At 40.8% G+C, this 21599-nt stretch overlaps 1 protein-coding gene across 3 annotated transcripts in view; it reads right to left on the bottom strand.

The window, feature by feature from the left end:
• The window catches only part of Phka2 (phosphorylase kinase regulatory subunit alpha 2), a 77566-nt gene that overhangs the window by 51422 nt on the left and 4545 nt on the right, over positions 1 to 21599 (bottom strand). For all 3 annotated transcript variants that reach the window (XM_055615727.1, XM_055615728.1, XM_055615729.1), the window contains 3 exons: positions 4562 to 4720; positions 1284 to 1331; positions 50 to 218 (listed from right to left, as the gene is read on the bottom strand). In XM_055615727.1, coding sequence (XP_055471702.1) covers positions 50 to 218; positions 1284 to 1331; positions 4562 to 4720 — 376 coding nt within the window. The remainder of the gene's footprint in view (positions 1 to 49; positions 219 to 1283; positions 1332 to 4561; positions 4721 to 21599) is intronic.

Here is a 21599-nt window from a genome sequence, read left to right as displayed (position 1 = left end):
ACATTGCCCTTTCACTTTCTCATTTGTCACTCGAATGGCCCTGGTTCACCTGAGGCAGTCATCTGGGCCAGGAAGAGGATGAAGAGGGAGGTGGCATCCATCTGGAGGTGGCCCCACTGGTCATCACCCACCACGACGCTGCAGGTGGCAGTGTTGTACTTGGCATGGAGACTGTCCTTGGTACTCTGGGTGTGCTTGAACTTCTCCACTTTGTCCACCTGAGGAAGAGAGCAAACTGGCTCCACCTAGCACTACAGGTTCACAGCTGGCAGAAGTCTTATCTAGGGATAATCACTCAAGATACTAGACCTCTTATTTGCTATCTCTGGGAGCCAAGAGGATGGCAAGTACCTGCTTATGAGCACTACACATGGGCTATGATGGAGATTATTTTTTTTCTCCATTCATTCAATGGGAATACCTCCGCCCACAGATTTTTAGACAGCTGTACATAGGTAAGGCTCAGGTCAAAAAGGGGTCCTTGTCTACAGACTTCCCAGAAGGGGAGCACGGTAGGTTCTCAAGAACATAGGGAAGGAAGGAAAAGAACATGCTTAAATGTCAACCTCTCTTTCCTTAGCACGCAAAGAAAAGAATATGATGTCTTTGGATATTCCGACTAAGGGTGCGGTAGTATCACCCCCATCCCTGCGCCACTGAAGCACATGTATAAGGTTCTCTACATAGTACCGCAATGGACTGTTTCCTCTACCCTGAAGGTATCAGTAACCAAGAATGCCAATCTAAAAGGACAATTACAGTCATTTATCTTTTTGTGCATAAGTGTACGCGTGGACACACTTGGAGGTTAAAGGACAACTTGTGGGGGCTGTTTCTCTCCATCGAGCATGTGGGTCCAAGCACTGAACTCCAGTCTTCAGGCTTGGTGATGGGTACCTTGACCCAATGACTCATCCCCAATAATGACCATTTCTAAAAACTCAAGCACTTGATCCGAAGTGAAAACACACAGAATAATCAAGAAGTTGTTCATGGCTTTCTCTGAGTGGTTTTGATATTTATTTTCTTAATTAAAAAAAAAGGCATGTTCTTTTATAAAAACAAAATTTTTGAGGGTCTTCAAAACTGTCCTCTGAGACTATGGCTCTATAGCATAAGAAAATTATTGAGGCTAATTTTAAAAAGAGAAATTAAAAAAAAATATATTTCCGGTTTTTCTTCTTTAGAAAGTTCTAAATGTAATAAGCATGCCATATCAATTCAAATGACCCAGATGGACTCTCCAATGATCTGTAGGTACTAGCCTATCATATTCCACCTACCTGTCTCATCATGCACTGGAGGAGACCTCGCATCAGCTTCACTACATTCTGTGGAAATAAAAGGGCAGTAGTAACAAGGCTTAGGTTTCCTGCTTCAAGAAAACCAGTGACTCCCTACTTGGTCAATAACCCGGTGTTGTCTGGCAATGTTCCGCAAAAGACAGACCCCAACAATAGAGAAGTCTTCTGGTTGTTCACATTACTGAGAGTTTTCTGCTCCGCCCAAAATAATTATTTTTGACAAAGTGATTTATCTCAAATAAAAGGGTTAGCTCAGATGTATCTTTGGGATCTGGAATTCAGTCACTCCCTACTAACATTCTTTTTTTTTTTTTTTCAACTAACATTCTTATAAGCTTAGTAGTCAAGAACTCTACATTACATTTCTTAGTAATTTATTTTTGTTATATTAAGGATGAATTAAGCCTACCATGCCTGTCCAAAAGTAATGATATTTTGCTAAAAGTGCCACTTGTGACACCATTATTGGACCATTGAGCAAAATTCTTACAAAATACAAGTGGTATCCAAGGTTTTTTAATAATGTGATTATTAATAACATGGCAACTGAATATTATCATCATCAATCATAGTAATGGTTAATTAATTAATTAGCTACCCCATTCAGACACTGTGAAAAACACTTTAAAATTTTTTTATTATTTTGAATTCCAGCACCAGCTTTAAAAGGTGGGTAGTATTTTTACCCCAGTCTCTAGGAATCTGTGCCTGAGGGAGATGAAATAACATTTCTTAACTCTCCTGTGATGACAAGGGGAAGAGAAAAACAGAATGTAGATAATTAGACGTCATGAACTGAAACTTTCTACTTACAAGCATGGGTGTATGAGGGCATACACCATACCTTCCAGGGGACAGCAGAGTAAAATGGCCTGAAAGTTCATGGTCTGGAAGACAGACACTTCCCACACTAAAATCCTAGGATTCTAAAATATAATTCCAATTTTTATTATAAACTCTGTTGGGGCAGAAAATGTGACCTCAAATATACTGTTGTAATTCTTATAGTGTAGATTACATAAACATTTGTCAACTGACTTCCCCTTGGACAACAAACAGCTATTTCCAAGGAGAAGAAATACAGTGCTTTCCAACTTGAGGTGACATGGCCAATCCCCAGTAGTGGCTTTCCCACTACTGGAAATGTGGGGTAGGAGTACTCTAATCATAACAATGACAGTGGCAAGAATTATTGGAACATAATAATCAGGACCAGAGTCCCTAAATGTCCTCAAATGCATGAGATAATCTCATAAAATGAAAGACTGTGTTATTAAGCCCCAAGTACCTCTAACTGAATAGTACTTGAAGATGCCCAGTCATCATTATTTTCCATAATCAAGGGTAATGTTGCTATTAGTATTTATTTATTGAGACAGAGAATCACTATGCAGCCCTGGATGGTCTAGAACTCACTATGTAAACCAGATTTGCTTTGAACTCACAGAGATAGATCTGCCTCTGCCACCTAAGTAGTATGATTAAGAAGCCTATGCCTGGTTCCATCTTTTACTTTATTAACTACACATCAGATAATAAAAGACATTACATATGAAATGTGGTCTGTTTGGGCTTCAGTAAACAAACTGAAATTTAATAAATTTAATAAAATTTAATCAGCCTTTGGGTGTGTGTGTGTATGTTTATGAGAGAGAGAGAGAGAAAGAGAGAGAAGATCCACAAGACACCTGATATCAAATTATTATGATTCATTTATCCACTTATCTTTCTAAAGGAGCCACCAGTGATTTTTTTTTTTTTACTTGCAATTTAAAAAACTTTCTATTCCTCAAAACATAAGTGATTTCATCACCTCACACCGAGCAAGCCTTGGTCAAATCCAAACTTTGCTCCCACAGATCAGCTTCCTTTCTTAGCTTTCCCCACAGTTGTCAAATTTCCTCCATGCTGCTTATCACGCATGCTCATTCTGGTTACTATAAACAACCAACAACTGGGCTAATAGAACTTTTCCTGGGCCCAATCATCCACTAGCTAGGAAGGCTATCCAGGAATGTATGAATTAAAGATAAAGCCCAGGACCAGGGTGCTCAACTGGTATACTGTGTGTTGATCTTGTGTGAGGTCCTGCATTCAATTCTTATCCCCTGAATTCCATCTTTATAAGGATTAAGCTCAAATGTTCTCATGCCAAGACGATTATACTTTTAGATTTCTATGTTCCTTACCCAAACACTAGCACTCAAAACATTCGAAAAATATCTCCTGTGCTCAAGGTATAATATTTACAATAGTAAATCTTTGTCTTACTAGGTATCTTGATTTCTGATTTTGAAAAATATTTTTTTCCAGTACCGAGGACTGAGCCTGGGGCTCTAGTATGCTAAGTGACATTTATTCTCTGACTTTGGAAACCTTAATAAAATGCCTTCATTGAGTTACATGACAAATAATACAGGCACAAAACTTAAATAATATCAATTTGGCTCAAATCTAAAAGGTGACTATGAGTTAATAAGACTGATGTCCTGGAATGATGCAAACTAGAAAGGCATTTTCAAGGGACGTTTTAAAATTCTGTTAAGCAGTGGCAACTGCATTTAGATAAATATTCTTTGCAACGTAACCATTTTGAATAGCACGTGCTTTGGGATATCTAGCTCTGATGCATCAACTTTTTCTTTCTTTTTTCCATTTGGTGCCCAACAGGAACAGATGGTAATGTGGTAGATCACCATGCATCAACTTTTCATAAGCAATCATATGAAATCAAAATGAGGGCTGGAGAGATGGCTCAGAGGTTAAGAGCGCTGGCTGTTCTTCCAAAGGTCCTGAGTTCAATTCCCAGCAACCACATGGTGGCTCCCAACCATCATATAATGAGATCTGGTGCCCTCTTGTGGCCTGCAGGCGTACATGCAGGCAGAGCACTGTATATAAAAAAAACAAAAAACAAGTAAATCCTTACAAAAATAGAAAAAGGAAAAAAAGAAGAAAAAAATAAATCAAAATGACATTTTTTTTTACATATATGAGAAAGATATAACTAGTTAGGCATAGTAACATATTAGGGATAGAAATTTGGATGTTTTTTGTTTCCTATTTAATGGGATTTGTGATGTTATTTTTTTATCTCAAAGATAAATGTGTGGTTTCAACCATCTGAATGCTTTCAGAAAATATTCTGTAGCACAAATGAAAGACAGGTCTGCATCCTAACTGTTCTGCAAACACAATAATTTCCAGTTCAAGAAAAGGTACTGAGCAGACAAGACCCTGATATCAGTCACTATTACCTGTTCCAACTCATAGGCCTTGGCTTTATCCTCATCGCGGTCAGCATTTTTGCGGTAGGCCATGCCCAGGCCCCAAACAGCCAATATGCTATAGATGTTGTCTCGTACCCAGGCATCCTTCTGATCATGGCTCGCTGATAACAGGCCAGTGACTGGGCTCTATTAGAGTAGAGAAAAAAAGATGCTTAGTATCATCCTTCGTAAAGCTCTCATAATGGAATTAATGTTCACCATGGAGGTGGATAAGGGCTCAAGAGCAAAGCAGGGAAACCTGACTTCCTTTTCTCTGTATCTCAGATGCCTCATTCATATAATTAGGAGACAAGACTAGAAAATCTTTAAGTAACTTTTTAATTCTTATGTTCGTTTTTAAACCTCCAGACCAGACCACACTGTTGCAATGGATAAAAGAGAAGAAATGCCAACAGAAAAAGTCTACCAGGCTTTACCAATCTGTGATTACAAAATTGGTCTGTTTGGCCTTCATGTTTCCATATCAGTTGGTAGAGCCCTGAACTTGGGAGCAACATACTTGCATTCGGGGTCCTGATCCACCTCCTAACTCTGTGTGTCCAGAAAAGTTACCAGTCCTATCTGGACCTCAGCTACCATGTCTGCAATACAGATACTTCATTCATCTGAACAGAAGATGCTATGCAGGAAGGCGTATGGTAGCCTTCAATAGCTGTGATAGCATTGGTGTGTTCTACAAAAGCAGTAAGGTCAGCAAAAGGTTTAGACGTTGTAATGGAAAGTTATACATAAATGTTCATAGCAGCATTGTTCATAAATGGTAAAAACTAGAAACAGCGTGTATTTATCAACTGATGAATGAAAAACATTTCCCTTTGTTAAAATTTATTTTATGTGTATATGTACTTTGCCTGTGTGTATGTATGTACACCTGTGCATTTGCATGTCTGGCACCCACGCAGGTCAGAGGAGAATGTTAAATCCCCTAAAACCCGTTATAAATGGTTGTTAATCATGCAGGTGCAAGAACTGAACCAGGGTCCTCTACAAAAGAACAAGTGTTCTTAACCACCAAGCCATCTCTCCAGCCTGGTTTTCTCTTTGCTTTATAAAAGGGATCAAAATTAATTGTGGTGAGAGATGTACAACTCCACGAATATACTAAAAACCAGTTGTGCACTTTAAATAAACAAATTAAACAGTAACTAAATAGTATGTCAATAAAGCTAGGTATAATTGGGAGTACTGGGGATTGAATCTGGAGCATCAGACATGTTAGGCAAACATTCTACCACTGAGCTATATAAAGCCAACCCCCCCCCCCAAAAAAAATCTGATCCCACAAATAAACTGGTTAAGAGTCGCCATTTGTTGAAAATGCTATCTTTTTTCCATTGTATGGTTTTGGCATCTTTGTCAAAGATCAGGTGTCTGTAAGTGTGTGGGTTTATTTCTGGGTGTTCTGTTCGGTTTCATTGATCCACCATTCTGTTTCTATGCCAGTACCATGCAGTTTTTATTACTGTTGCTCTATAGTACAGCTTAAGATCAGGGATGGAGATACCTCCAGAAGAGCTTTTATTGTAGAGGACTGTATTAGCAATTCTGGGTTTCTTGTTATTCCATATGAAGTTGAGAATTTTTCTTTCAAGGTCTGTAAAGAATTGTGTTGGTAATTTGATGGGAATTGCATTGAATTTGTAGATTGCTTTTGGTAAGATAGCCATTTTTACTATGTAAATCCTGCCAGGCCATGAGCATGGGAGATCTTTCCATCTTCTGATATCTTCTAATTCTTTCTACAAAGACTTGAATTTTTTTTCATACAAGTCTTTGACTTGCTTGGTTAGGGTTACACCAAGGTACTTTATGTCATTTGTGGCTATTCTGAAGGGTGTTGTTTCCCTAATTTCTTTCTCAGCCCTTTTGTCTTTTGCGTTCAGGAGGGCTACTGATTTTTCTGAGTTAATTTTGTATCTGGCCACTTTGCTGAAGGTGTTTATCAGCTGTAGGAGTTCCCTGGTAGAATTTTTGTGGTCACTCAAGTATACTATCATATCATCTGCAAATAGTGATAATTTGACTTCTCCCTTTCCAATTTGTATTCCCTTGATCTCCTTCAATTGTCCTATTGCTCTAGCAAGGACTTCTAGAACTATGTTGAGGAGATATGGAGAAAGTGGGCAGCCTTGCCTTGTCCCTGATTTCAGTGGGATTTCTTTAAGTTTCTCTCCGTTTAGTTTGATGTTGGCTATAGGCATGCTGTATATTGCCTTTACTATGTTTAGATATGTGCCTTGTATCCCTGATCTCTCCAAAACTTTAAACATGATGTCTACATGTAGAAAAATGAAAATAGATCCATATTATCACTCTGCACAAAACTAAAGTCCAAGTGGATCAAATACCTCAACATAAAACCAGACACATTAAATCGGTTAGAAGAAAAAGTGGGGAAAACCCTAGAACTCATTGGTACAGGAGACAACTTCCTGAACAGAACACCAACAGCACAGGCTCTAAGAGCAGCAATCAATAAATGGGACCTCATGAAACTGAAAAGCTTCTGTAAAACAAAGGACACTGTCATCAAAACAAAACAACTGCCTACAGATTGGGAAAGCATCTTCACCAACCATTTTTCTGACAGAGGGCTAATATCCAGTATATATAAAGAACTAAAGAAGCTGAAAAGCAGCAAACCAAGTAATCCACTTAAAAAATGGGGAACAGAGCTAAACAGAGAATTCTCGACAGAGGAATATCGAATGGCAGAGAAACACTTAAAGAAATGCTCAACCTCATTAGCCATCAGGGAAATGCAAACCAAAACAACCCTGAGATTTCACCTTACACCCATCAGAATGGCCAAGATGAAAAACTCGAGTGACAACACATGCTGGAGAGGCTGTGGAGAAAGGGGAACCCTTCTCCACTGCTAGTGGGAATGTAAACTTGTACAACCACTCTGGAAATCAATCTGGCGCTTTCTCAGACAACTAGGAATAGCACTTCTCAAGATCCATCCATACCACTCCTGGGCATATATCCAAAAGAGGCTCAAGTACACAATAAGGACATCGGCTCAACCATGTTTATAGCAGCTTCATTTGTGACAGCCAGAAGCTGGAAACAGCCTAGATGCCCCTCAACTGAAGAATCGATGCAGAAATTGTGGTCCATCTACACAATGGAATATTACTCAGCAATGAAAAATAAGGAAATAATGAAATTTGCAGGTAAATGGTGGGAACTGGAAAGGATCATCTTGAATGAGGTGTCCTAGAAGCAGAAAGACATACATGGTATATACTCACTCATATAGAAATGTAATATAGGATAAACCTACTAAAATCTGTACATCTAAAGAAACTATTCAAGAGAGAGGACCCTGACTAAAATGCTCAATCCCCATCCCAAAAGGCAAAGAGGAAGGACATCAGAAGAAGAAGAAAACAGGAAACAACTAGAAACCTGCCACGGAGGGCCTCTGAAAGGCTCTGCCCTGCATTCTATCAAAGGAGATGCTGAGACTTATGGCCAACTGTTGGGCAGAGTGCATGGAATATTATGTAAGAAGTGGGAAATAGTAAGATCGGGAGAGGACAGGAACTCCACAAGGAGAGCAACAGAACCAGAAATTTGAACATAGGGGTCTTCCTAGAGACTCATTCCAACCAAGTACCATGCATGGAGATAACCTAGAACCCCTGCACAGATGTAGCCCATGGCAGTTCAGTGTCCAAGTGGGTTCCATAGTAATGGGAACAGGACTGTCTCTGACATGAACTGATTGGCCTGCCCTTTGATCACCTCCCCCTGAGGGGGGAGCAGCCTTACCAGGCCACAGAAGATGACAATGCAGCCACTCCTGGTGAGACCTGAGAGACTAGGATCAGAGGGAAGGAGAGGAGGACCTTCCCTATCAGTGGACTTGGGGAGGGGCATGCGTGAAGAAGGGGGTGGGAGGGTGGGATTGGGAGGGGAGGAGGGAAGGGCTTATGGGGATACAAAGTGAATAAAGTATAATTAATAAAAATAAAAATAAAAAATAAGAGTCACATAGTCAACTAACTTCTGAAATTATACAAAGAACTAGGTATGCTATAAAATATACTTTTATAATTAGAACCTTGCCACGTTAAAAAAAAAAAACTTATTTGTCAGCTTAATATATTACCTGTACTCTCACACACTGGGTTTTGTGAGTCACCCAAACGGGTCTTTGTCTTTAACGCTCTGTGGTCTTTGCTTGACACTGGTTATGTGTCTTGTTAGGGTTTCTACTGCTATGACAAAAACACCATGATCAAAAAGCAAGCTGGGGAGAAAAGGATTTATTCAGCTTATACTTCCAGATCATAGCCCATTGTTGGAGGAAATTAGTGCAGGAACTCAAGTAGGGATGGAACCTGGAAGCAAAAGCTGATGGAGAGGCCATGGAGGATGCTGCTTACTGCCCTGCTCCCCATGGCTTGGCCTGTCTGCTTTCTTATAGAACCCTGGCATCACCCACAATGGGCTGGGCCCTCCCCCAGTGAGCACTAATTGAGAAAATGCCTTACAGCTGCATCTCATGGAGGCATCTCCTCAACTGAGGCTCCTTCCTCTCTGATGTCTCTAGCTTGTGTCAAGTTGACAAACAAATCCAGCCAGTACAGTATGCAAATGGAGGAGTTCTGGCAAGCTAAACAAAATGGACAGCTCAGAAGTACAGTACTTGCCTAGCATGTACATGGAGCCCTGGGTTCATTCCAATCACAAAACAAAACAACCATTATTCAGAGGGTACTGTATCATTTGTAGGAAGGGTTATGAAAAACTCCACTGGGTCATTTCAAGAGGGTACCGCCAAAGCTATTAGGTGAAATATGTTGATGGTGCTTCACGTGGTCCCACCAAGAAATTAAGTATTTGGCTTTCTCATTTAACTAATGTATACCCTATGTCAAAATCTATCTAAAACTTGGCATACACTACCTGCAGGAACAACAACATTCAGTGTATTGAAACAGTCCTCCAGCCAACATAGTGGTTTTAAAGTCATGGCTACGGTCTCAAAGAGCTAAAAGTACAAGTCTTTTTGCAATAGTGGGTTACTGAGTCTAAAAGAATCACTATTCACCAACATTATATGCACATCACAGGCAGTTTTATGGGGCCTGTTTGGGTAAGCTTGTGACAAACACAAACAAACAAACAAACAAAGAAAAAACATCAGGACATGCTAAGTTAAAAAAAAAAAATCAACCCTTTCCTGGCATGCCCCACTAACCTTGAGTCTAAAACAGCTTTCCAGTGACACAGGAGTGGCAGCTTACGCAGTGTCAAGTGTGGTTTAGATGATCAAATGTCACTGTCCTGTTAACTGAACATGTCTTTTATGCTACATAGTTAATCCTCACCTTAGTTCATCTTCATCTAAGACTAGACTGTCTGTGCCCCTCATTTAACTACAGAGAAACAGGATGGATGTTTTCAGGGGACCCTCACACTCAAAACCACAAAGAATCCATGGAAAACTGGGGTGCTATGCACTCAACAACAACAAAAAAATACTTTGTGATCTGCTCACTTCTTCAAATCTAGAAAACATGATGCACTATGCAACACGAAGATGTGGCAATTTCCATTCAGCGTGACTCATAAAAACGGAGAGACGTCCACAGACTTGCAGATACTCTGTTGCACCAGGTTCTGCTGTCCTTTCTAATAAAAATGTTCTAGGAGTCTTATCTTTGCATTCTCCCCTGCTTGGTAATGGTCTGCCCCGGATTGCCGGCATTTCCACCCACTGGGTCCTGTGAGCCACCCAAACAGGTCCAGTCTTCAGAGGTCTGGGGCCTTTGTCCGACACTGGTATGCAAATGGGTGGATCTAATACCAATCTACCGGCTAAACAAGACAGACAAATGCACATCACAAGGAGGAGGGGCACGGATTTGTCTAGGCCAGGCTTACATTTCTGATACGGTCACTTTTAAGTACATGTTGCTCTCAAGTTAAAGCAGAGTGTGTGGGTATGTAGGGAGGGCCTGAGGGGAGCTGGGGGAGGAGCAAGCAGAATCAGAATATATTTATGAAAAAATATCTTCAATAAAAACTATTATAAGTAAACCCTCATATAACAATGTAGAAATATGTGGCTACATACAATTATATAGGGATCATATGTATAATCAAAAATATATACATAGAGAGAGAGAGTCATATATTCTATTTCAGCTTTTCCCCTTCTCTTTTTGGTGTGCTGCTTCCTGCTCCTATGAGCAATCTGATAAAACCAGTTCATGTAACAGCCTTGTATATATTTTTCCTCTTTTCTTTGAGCTATTAAAACTGGCTGTTGACCGGTGCGGTGGCACAGGCCTGTAATCCCAACACTCAAGCAGGCAGAGGCAGATGGATCTCTGTGAGGTTGAGACCAGCCTGGCCTGCAAATGTAGCCCAGGACAGTCAAGGCTGCACAGAGAAACCCTGTCTCGAAAAACCTAAAGAAAAGAAAAGAAAACTGGCTAGCTCATATTAAATATTACAATAAAGCGATAAGTATGCATATGCTTTGGTATGAATGCTTTCTCACACAGAAAACTGTTTTAGAGGATGTCAGTTTTTCATGACACAGGAATCATAGGATCACTGCTCACCTGGCCTTTCTCATTCAGTAGAACCTGATGAGATTCCCCAAGGCATCTGCAATAACTCAAATCTAAGAGCTTGGAGCTGCATAATATAACGCACCCAGGGATACTCTTCCTGGTAGCCATTTACAGTTCAGGGCTTGTATTACCACTACAAAAGTAAAGCAATAAATGGCCTTATAACATACGCTGTTCTCAACAGTTTTTTTTTTCTTTTAAATAGGAATGAATTTTATTCAAGAGGGCCTCCTTCTCACAATTTGATGACATTCCAAAGGTTTTCACCCCAGTACCCTCACCATGGGGATAACAGCTTCAGCGTTATAGATCACCTCACAGCCAGAGAAAAACAACAACAACAACAACAAAAGTGAAGGGACTTCAAAAAGCCACCTCTCGGGGATCCAAAGTTAGCCACAAAACAGTGCTTCCAAAAGCCTTCATGCATGAATTTGCAGGTAACTTTCCAGATCAAATAGATAATCAGGATCCACCACTGTGGCATAATTTAACTTGCATCACCTTCTTAAAGACTCTCTATACTGACGTATAAAGATACTTTGGGGGTTAAGCCTTCATTTAACATTTAGAGAGTGAAGGGCACAATTCTTATCAATAACATGGGCTTTTGCTTGATGTTCAGAATAATGGTTGTTTCGTCATCAATTCAATTCACAACTAGCATACTAACATCTTTAAAATCGGCCATTTCAGCTCTGTATCTCAACATTCAGTATCAATAATATTTGCAAGTAACTCTGAGAGTTCAATGCCTATCATTCCTGGAACACAGGGCATTCACAGCTTCAAGTACTTCATATACACCATGAGCAACAGCTATTTTACAGTGGGCTTTTTTGGTATAGAGTGGAATTTCCAACACAGAATTTCTAGGCTGACAGATTTTCTGTATATGTGCTTTTAAAATAAAGATTCTTCCTTCCTATAAATAACTTTTTAACATTTTCAATTTCTTTTTGTCAGTTTAATGGGTGTAAAGTGGCCCCGCACTGCCACTGTTAAGCTCATTTGATTTCTCTGTATTTGGGGAAGGAGCCACTGGATTTGCTCTCCTGTCAGCTAACTTCCAGTTTCTTTTCAAGGGGGCACTGTTAACATAACTCTCCACTTTACAGAGAGATGCTGAAGGCGCTTGTTTGAAGTCACATCTGTTTTTAGGTAGAGTTTTGAACAGCCTGAGTCAGAGAAGAGGCTCCAGACTCAGTCTGTTCAAAATTCTACCCCCAAACAGATGTGACTTCAAATAAGTGACTTCATTATCTCTCTGTAAAGTGGGGATTGTACCAGTACCTCCACCTCATGAGACAGTTTGTGAGGATTAACTGAATTAGTATGTATTAAGCACTTTGGAATATTTCTGATATATGTGAACAAAACTGTATGTTTAATGTTAAAGAATGAAATAGCCTCTATTCATGTTATTTCTTTTTTTAATGTACTCATAATTTATAATATATAAATATACAATATATATTTTTATATAATATATATTTATAATATACATATTATAAACTATATATAAAGATACATTGCCAGAAGTATTCACAGTGAGTACCAAGCAGCCATTATTGTAATTTTTAAAAGAAGGTCTGGTAATGCAGCTAGCCCTGATGCGACCTGATAGGCTAGGGTCAGATGTAAGGGGAGGAGGACCTCCCCTCTCAGTGGACTGGGGGAGGGGCATGGGAGGAGAAGAGGGTGGGAGGATAGGATTGGGAGGGATGGATGAGGGAGGGGGCTACAGCTGGGATACAAAGTGAATAAACTATAATAAATAAATAAATTTTTAAAAAGGAAAAAAAAAAGAAGGTAAGTCTAGAGTTTCTCTCTTCTATCATTACTGAAATGCTAATGAAAAGCAATTGAGACAGAGTCTCACTTGTAACTGAGGCCAGTCTAGAACTCAGCATCATCTTACTTCAGTCTCCAAAGCCCTGTGATTACAGGCACTTGTGTTCACTCTTCACTCATGTAATGGAAGCTTTTGTTTCTTTGTCAACTCAGGTATATCATGGAACAGATTAGACCTGAGAAATGGGACTCCGGGAATATGGCAAACTGGGTCCTGAGAAACACCTAAAGATAGTCTATGGGATAAACAACAGCGTTAGACACACAGGCAAAAAAAAAAAAAAAAAAAAAAAAAAAGAACCTCAATCTAAATCTCATACCTGCAGATCAGTCTGCCTTCTCAACTACAGTGAATATCCTGACCATGCGCACCAATTAGCTTTGTGATACAACAATAGACATCATTCCCATACTAGAAGCATCCTAAAAAGATAAAGTTTGCTGCTCTAGTGAGGCCCTGGCCTAGGTAGATAATGAACAGCCAGATCAAGTACTGGCTTTACTGACTTACATAGAATGAAGTAGTTTTCAGAGAGACCTAAAGTACAGATACTGTCTATCTCTCTGCACAGATGCCCGTCCTATGCCCAGCTAACACTAGAAGTTTACCATTTATTAGAGCCCGCTTCATTTGTAGGCATGCTCTTCTGTTAAGTCTCCAAGAAACTCCGAGGAAGCCAATCGGAAATGTGTACCGTCAACTTCGGAAATGACTCAAGTGGGGAATTTCGGTTTTGCTTTCCAAGTAAACAATGCTTACACAATCCTTCTTGGCTAGCGGCGCTACCAGGGTTGATTCTCAAAAGTCGGGGACGGAAGAGAGTTTAACAACGTGAGTGAGAGAGCGGAGATGCTGAAATAGTGACATACTCCGCTCCTCAAAGGGTATGCCAGTAAAGGGAGGGATAGGAAAGGTCCGTAGCATGGATGCTGAGCTAACGTTAGAAGTGCAAAACGCTTACAAACTTGGACAAAAGACCAAACCAAACTAGATGGAATTCAACAAGGATTTATTTATTGGGCTCCCGTGTTTAATAAAGCTTGCTGAATTAATTTTATTAGCCATTACTCCCACATTTGAAATGACTCAGCTCCCTTTACACCCATACTCCCACCCTTGGGATCCCAACAAATCTTTACGTAAAGCCTCCCTTCTCTTCCAAATTGCTCCCTACTCTAGCAGCTACCCTGTGACCCAGAGACGTGGCCTGCTCTCATACTTACGTGCAAGAAAACTTAACTGTTAAACACTGTTAGCTTTTAACAGCCACCGACTACTTGTGTGAGTACAAATACCACAAAGCTAATGTTGTATTGACATTAGAAGGGCAGGATGTGTAGCACAGTGGTAGAATACCGCCTTGGCATACTAAGGCCCTGGGTTAGATTCCCTATGGCTCCCATTCACCTCCGCATCCAAAGCAGCTTCCAGAATTAGGAGAAAGAGTCATACTGGCATGCTCAGTTCCCAATTGTGATGGTAAGCCTCATCAAGTTGCCACAATCTAGAATTATCTGGGAAGAGACTCTCAATAAAGGATTGTCTTCATTGGTATAGCCTGTGGGTGTATCTTTGAGGGGACTGTCTTAATTGATGTGAGAAGATCCAGCCCACTGTCGGTGGCACCATTCCTTAGGCAGGGAATCCTGAGCTGTTTTTAAGAATAGAGAAATTAGCTGGGCTTGGTGGCAATCCCAGCACTGGGGGGTGGAAGGGGGGGAGCAGAGGCAGATGGATCTCTGTGAGTCCATGGCCAGCCTGGTCTACAAAGTAAGTCCAGGGCAACCAAGGCTACACAGAGAAACCCTGTTTTGAAAAACCAAAAAAAAAAAAAAGAAAGAAAGAAAGAAAGAAAGAAAGAAAGAAAGAAAGAAAGAAAGAAAGAAAGAAAGAAAGAAAAGGGAAGAAAGAAGGAAATATATGATCCAACCTCCACAAAATGTAGTCACAGAAAGACCTAAATCTTGACTTGCTACCCTGCTAAGAACTCTCCAGTGTCTACAGACAGCTGAAATCACTGACATTGCCACTTCAAACTCAGGTATTAGCACTTTTAAGCGCTTGACATTCACTCTTTAGCTCCCTAAGCACCTACTGTGCATTCCTTGCACTTTTGGGCCTGTACACATGTTTATGCTCTCTTCTCTGTGGAGCCTTCCTTGACTGCAAAATTATCAATTCCCTTTCCCCATAGAGGTTGGAGGCTTCAATAAAAACTACCTTGGGTGGTCCCCTCCACCTTTGGCTTAGGAATCACTGTGAGCATGTGTGTTTGACTGTCTTGTACAGTTCTGAGAAAGTATAGTTGAAATAGTAAGAAGGAACTAGAATAAATGCTGAAAATACATGACAATCTATCACTATTATACATGCTGGTAAAAGTAAACACATAAAAGTGAAAAATCCTAATCACAAAAATTCTCAGCCCTCATTAAATGCATTCACTGTGCTGGAAATTTATTCCAGTGACCACCTTTAAAAATATTAAAAGGGTGCAGTGGCACACGCCTGTAATCCCAGCACTCAGGGAGGCAGAGGTAGTTGGATCACTGCAAGTTTGAGGCCAGCCTGATCTAAAAAGCTAGTCCAGAAATGCCAAGGCTACAGAGAGAAACCCTATCTCAAAAACAAACAAACAAACAAACAAACAAACAAACAAACAAAAAAACAACCTCCCCCTGATGGGGGAACAGCCTTACCAGGCCACAGAGGAAGACAATGCAGCCAGTCCTGATGAGACCTGATAGGCTAGGGTCAGATGGAAGGGGAGGAGGACCACCCCTATCAGTGGACTGGGGGAGGAGCATTGGAGGAGATGAGGGAGGGAGGGTGGGATTGGTAGGGGATGAGGTACGGGGCTATAGCTGGGGTACAAAGTAAATAAACTGCAATTTATAAAAACATAAAAAAAATTTTAAAAAGTGGAAAAAAAAAACAAAAAATAACCAAAAACCCCAAAACCAAATATTAAAAGGGAGTGGTGAAGAACAATGTTTTGGACTGAAAGTGTATTTATTATGTGTATATGTGCATGCTTGGGTTTGCATGTACCCTAGCATGCTCATGGAGGACAGAGGACAATTTGGGTCGGAGAAATCTAATTCATGTTGTTAGGCTTGGTGTCAAGAAACCTTGACCCATTGAGCCATCTTGCCAGCCCCTAGATATATTTTAAAGTGACAACTTCGGCACTTACTTTGAAATAATTTCCCCTGTAATTAAGACGACCAGCTTTTGTAAAATTTAATAGGTAAACCTCAAGTGGTTCAGAGAGTATCACTGAAAATATGAATTCTTGGGGCCGGAAAGAGAAGCCAGCAATTAAGAGCACTCACTGGCTATTCTTCTAGAAGACACAAGAGCAACAGATTGGACACCCTTTTCTGGCCTCCTCAGGTATCAGGCATGAATGTGGTGCACTGACAAACGTGCAAGGAAAACACTCATATCCATTAAAAATAAACTAGGGTTTTTCTGGTTGGTTTTTATTCGTGCTTGTGCGTGTGTGCGTGTGTGCGTGCGTGCGTGCGTGTGTGTGCGTGTGTGTGTGTGTGTATGAGAGAAAGGGAGAGAAAAAGAGACAGAACTGTAACATGTAGCTGCCTCTTCATCTACCTAAAAGAGGCATGCACGCCATCTCCACTCTATTCTTTGGTGCTTATTTAGCTCCTCCTGCCTAGTTTTACAAACATGAGTCAGGAGCCACATGCTTCAGGCAGCTGCTTCATTCCAGATCCCATTACTCATCCTAGATGTCTCCAAGCCTTCAGGAACTGTTCCAGGTCACTTAACTTCCATCAATTGACTTTAATCACTCTCCTAGGAGATTTTAATGTTTTGCTACTCTCTCATCAGTCACTGTAATAAGAAGGGGGGGTACTAAGATGCCAATATTCAGTTTGGTGTTGTGTTAACTTATGGAACACATTCAAATTCAAGGGAGATATTAGCTCGCGAGGTATCCATGGATTACTGGATATAAAGCCAGCAAACTTTCACCAGAACAGAAACAATGTAGATGACATTATTTGATCCTTGCATTTGCAATACTGACTTTTATGTCTTAAAGTTCAGGTTTGAGTTCAAAGGACAGAGACACTGTACATCACTTTATATTTGTTTTTATCTGTTCTTTCCAGACAGGATGTTGATAAGTAGCTGAGGTTGGTCTAGAACTCATGATCCCCCTCCTCTGCCTCTATAGCATCTGTGGACTATTGATTTGATGTCTCCACAGGATCTTCCAGGAGTTCACAATGGACTTTGTTGGGGAAGATAGAAACACAAAGGTCATGAGACTCCTGAAATTTTTTTCTGTGAGTTTTTCTCAAAAGAGGACAGATATTTTTCCTTCACAGAATATTCAAGTGGGTCTACATCCACTTCTTTGCATGTCTTTTTTATTAATTAATTTGTTTATCCAATTTAAGTCTCTGTCTTAGGCCCTTCTCTCATTCCCCTCCATCCTCCCTCCCCCCCCTCTATTTTGCATGTCTCTTAGGAACATTAATTGTAATGTCATATTTCTATTAATTAATAGCCCTATCTAAACATAAATGACAAGCTAGGAATACTGGTGCGCAGCCACAGAACCCCAGCTACTGGGAAAGCTAAGGCCTTAGTGAGCTTAGTTTCAGAGCAGCCTAGGTGACACAATGACACCCTGAGTCTTACAGTTCCTTTTAAAATATAGGCACAAATGACAAGGGCAACATGGCAGAAGTAAACTTAGTGAATAATTTGAAGAAACAGCCGATTCGAGGTTCTCATTTGAACACCCCAAGGGAACACAGCTTTCCTTTGTCACCCACAGCAATCTGGTGTATTTAAAGTATTCATCCGCACAGCCTCAGCTTTGGCCCTCGGAAAAGAGGGCCTAGCATGGCTGTCAGCTCACAAGAAGGATGGCGCCGACTGGATCAGCGGTGGCTCTTTCACTGTGAGAGGAGAGATCTGACTAGATGCTATTGGATCCTCAAGGCTTTAAAAAAACTTCAGATCTCTTCCCCACTCAGGTTATTACAGCCCTCTATTTACGTGTGGAGGAGTCAAGGATGTTTCTGTTACTGAATTACTTAAATGTTTTTCATCTGGCACTAAATTGAGGCTACTCTGAAAAGGGCATAGCAAAAGCCCTCCTTTTTTTTTTGCACCCCCCAAAAAAAGGCCTGAATTATAGGCCCTGAATTATACCAGGAGGAAAAAAAAAATGTTTTCTGTGGAGTATCTCCTTTCTTGAGACAATATACAGATAAGACAACCGTCTTTCACATGGTCCCTGCATAACCAGGGGCTAACACATCCTTTCTGCCTTTTATTGAATCTAATGTCTTTTTAGAAAACGATTTTATTGTGTATATGTGTATACGTCTGCATACTTGAGTGCAGGTGCCTATGGGATCTTCGAGAGGGCATTGGCTCCTTTGGAGCTTATGTTACAGGTGGTTGTGAGTCACCTGACATGGGAGCTGGGACACAAACTCAGATCCTCTACAAGAGCAAAGGTGCTTTTAACGGTGATCCAGCTCTCCGGACCCCTGTGTGTGTGTGCGTGTGTGTGTGTGTATAGACACCTGTGTGCATGCATGTGGAGGTCAGAGGTCAGCATCAGATGGCATCCCTTAGGAGTCATCCACCTTATTTTTTCAGACAGGCCCTTTCACTGGGACCTGGATCTCACTGATTAGTTTAGGGTAGCTGGTCAGCAAGCCCTAGGGACACTACTGTCTTAGCTTCCCAAGTGCTAGGATTACAAGTAAGACAGACAGACAGACAGAGAGAAAGAGAGAGAGAGAGAGAGAGAGAGAGAGAGAGAGAGAGAGGAAGTGGTGTGTGATGTCACACTCTGCTTTTTGTGAGTGCTTGGGCTCAATCCCAGGTCCTCATGCTTACACAGCAAGCACATTACCAAATAAGCTACCTCTCCAGGACCCTGAAGCCAGAATGATGATGACGGTCCTGGGAGAAGCTTGCTTTAGTCACACTGGGGAGAAATTCAGGAAGGGGGCTGAGGATGCGGGGAGGAGAGAGGTGGGGAAACTACTATAGGAGCTGGAGAAAGACAACACGTGTCATAGAAAAAGGGTGGTGATAATATGAAAAGTGGGAAGATTTGAGAGATGTTTAGGGGGTGAAATTAGCAACTTTACAGTGAAAGGAATGCAGTCATGAGAGGAGCAAGTAGAATCTCAAAAAGGCTCTTACACTGTTAAATTGGGTGCCCGAATGGGTAATGGGACACTGACTTATAGGGAAATGCTTGCTAGAAAGAATGAGAAAGTGGTGATGCCTTTTCGCTTCCTTCACTCTTTTGTTAAGTCTCACTATATAGTCCAGACTGGCATGGAACTGATCATCCTCCTCCCTCAGCTTCCTGGGTGCTAGGATTGCATGCGAGTGCCACTATCCCTAGCCTGATATAACTTTGAAAAACTTGGCATGTGTGTAGGCATAATATGCCTATGTGTATGTGTGTCGAAGACCTGGGCAAATGTTCAGAGTCATCTTTGATCAATTTCCACTTTATTTTGGGAGGCAGGGTGTCTCATTTGAACCCAGAGCTTACTATTTGGGCTAATCTGACTAGCCATCTTACTTCAGGGATCTCAACTCCATCTTTTTGTTTTTGTTTTTGTTTTTTCAAGACAGGGTTTCTCTGCGGAACCTTGGCTGTCTTAGAAGTCTCTCTGTAGATCAAGCTGGCCTCTGGAACTCACAGAGATCCTCTGCCTTTGCCCTCAGAGTGCTGGGATGAAAGGCATGTGCCAACACCACCTGGTTCCAACTCCATCTTTTGCATGTAAAGAATTACGGGCAGTGGTGGCGTCCACCTTTAATCCCAGCACTTGGGAGGCAGAGGCAGGCAGATTTCTGAGTTTGAGCCAGACTGTTCTACAGAGCAGTTCCAGGACAGCCAGGGCTATAAAAAGAAACTATGTCTTAAAACAAAACAAAACACAACACAACACATTACAAACAGACTGCTATGCCCACTACATTTGTTCTGGGGATTCGAAGTCTGGTTCTCATACCCGTGCACCAAGCACTTTAACCACTCTTGACATAGATGCAAAGTATACAAGTCAGTGGAGCCTGCTGTTAAGCATTTACTAGGATGCCACTGATAGTGAACAAGGGGACAGTAGCATGAGGGGTAGCCAGTGCCTTGGTAGGCCACAGGAAGAACCCAGCTTAGGTATGATGATGGCTAGATGGAGGAAGTAAACAAAAAGCAATGAAGTTTAGTGCCAGTGGAAGATCTCTCACTGCTCTGAGCAAGAGGCCAAGAGAAGGAGCAGGGAACCAATCAGGAGGCAGAGCTGAGAGGTTTCAGCTGTAGAGAAATTTTAATTCAGAACATGGCTGCTCTGGCAAAAGACCACATCCAAACACCTTCTAGACCTGTGTGATCCAGCTGGAATACAGCTTTTAATCCTAGCAAGCAGATCTCTAAATTGAAGGCCAGCCTGGTATAAAGCAAGTTTAAGGTAAAAAAAAAAAAAAGCTTAGGTCCAGGCGTGGTGGTATACGCCTTTAATCCCAGCACCTAGGAGACAGAGACGTGCATATCTCTTGAGTTCTGTTCAGGCAGTTCTATTGAGTTCCTATGAGTTGAAAGGCAGTTCTCTAATTTTCTTAATTTTGATTAAAGTATATTATGCATATAGTTGACTTTAAGCCCCCTCCCCCTTTGAAAACAGGTTTTCTCTGTGTAGCCTTGGCTGTCCTGGACTTATTTTGTAGACCAGGCTGTCCTTGAACTCACAGATATCTGCATACCTCTGCCTCCCAGAATGCTGGGATTACAGGCCTGTGCCACTGTGCCTGGCTGATTTTCAGTCTTTTAAGTGACTTCCTTACATTGTAATTGTCATCACTTTCATAAAAAAAAAAAAAATACTTTTCTATTGGTTGGGAGTAGAGTTCTACATACTGAGTTTGTTTTTCCGGTGTTCAAATCTTTTGTTATCTACCTCCCTGGTTGATCTGTCAACTGCTCCTATAATTAGGCAAACTCTGCAGTGTGAAGCTATGTTGTTAGTATCCTGTGGTAACTTCCAATGCTCTTCTGCGAATTTTTTGTCATTTAGTAATTATATCTTTATCCTTAATAATATATCTTTGAAAGAATTGTAAAGTCTGCTTTGTCTGATATTAGCTTAATGACATCAATTTTTAAATCTGTTCTGTATTAGATGGTCTCTCACTTCATTAACCTCAACCTTTCAGTGTTGTTTCGGACTTTGTTTATAAACATGTACGAACCTTTTAAAACAGTTTAGACAATTGCCATTATCTGACTGGTTTAGGCGATTAATTTATTGTACTTACTAACATATAGACTTTCTTGTTGCTTCTATTACCCTTCATAATATTTATCATGCTTTGTCTTATTTCCTAGCCGCCCTAACACTCTGGCATTCTTCTTCTTGAGTGAATGGATTTCCTTTTTCCTTCTATTCTTTGGTAGGGGTATATGAGAGGGTTTGGAGGGGGAAACATTATAATCTCAAAAAATAAATGGAAAAAGATACAGGGTAGACGAACATAC

Source organism: Psammomys obesus, unplaced genomic scaffold, assembly GCF_907164565.1.
Source record: "Psammomys obesus unplaced genomic scaffold, mPsaObe1.curated_primary_1811, whole genome shotgun sequence".
Taxonomy (NCBI): Eukaryota; Metazoa; Chordata; class Mammalia; order Rodentia; family Muridae; genus Psammomys; species Psammomys obesus.
The sequence above is the reverse complement of the archived record's forward strand: the minus strand, read 5'-3'. Positions and strand labels throughout refer to the sequence as shown.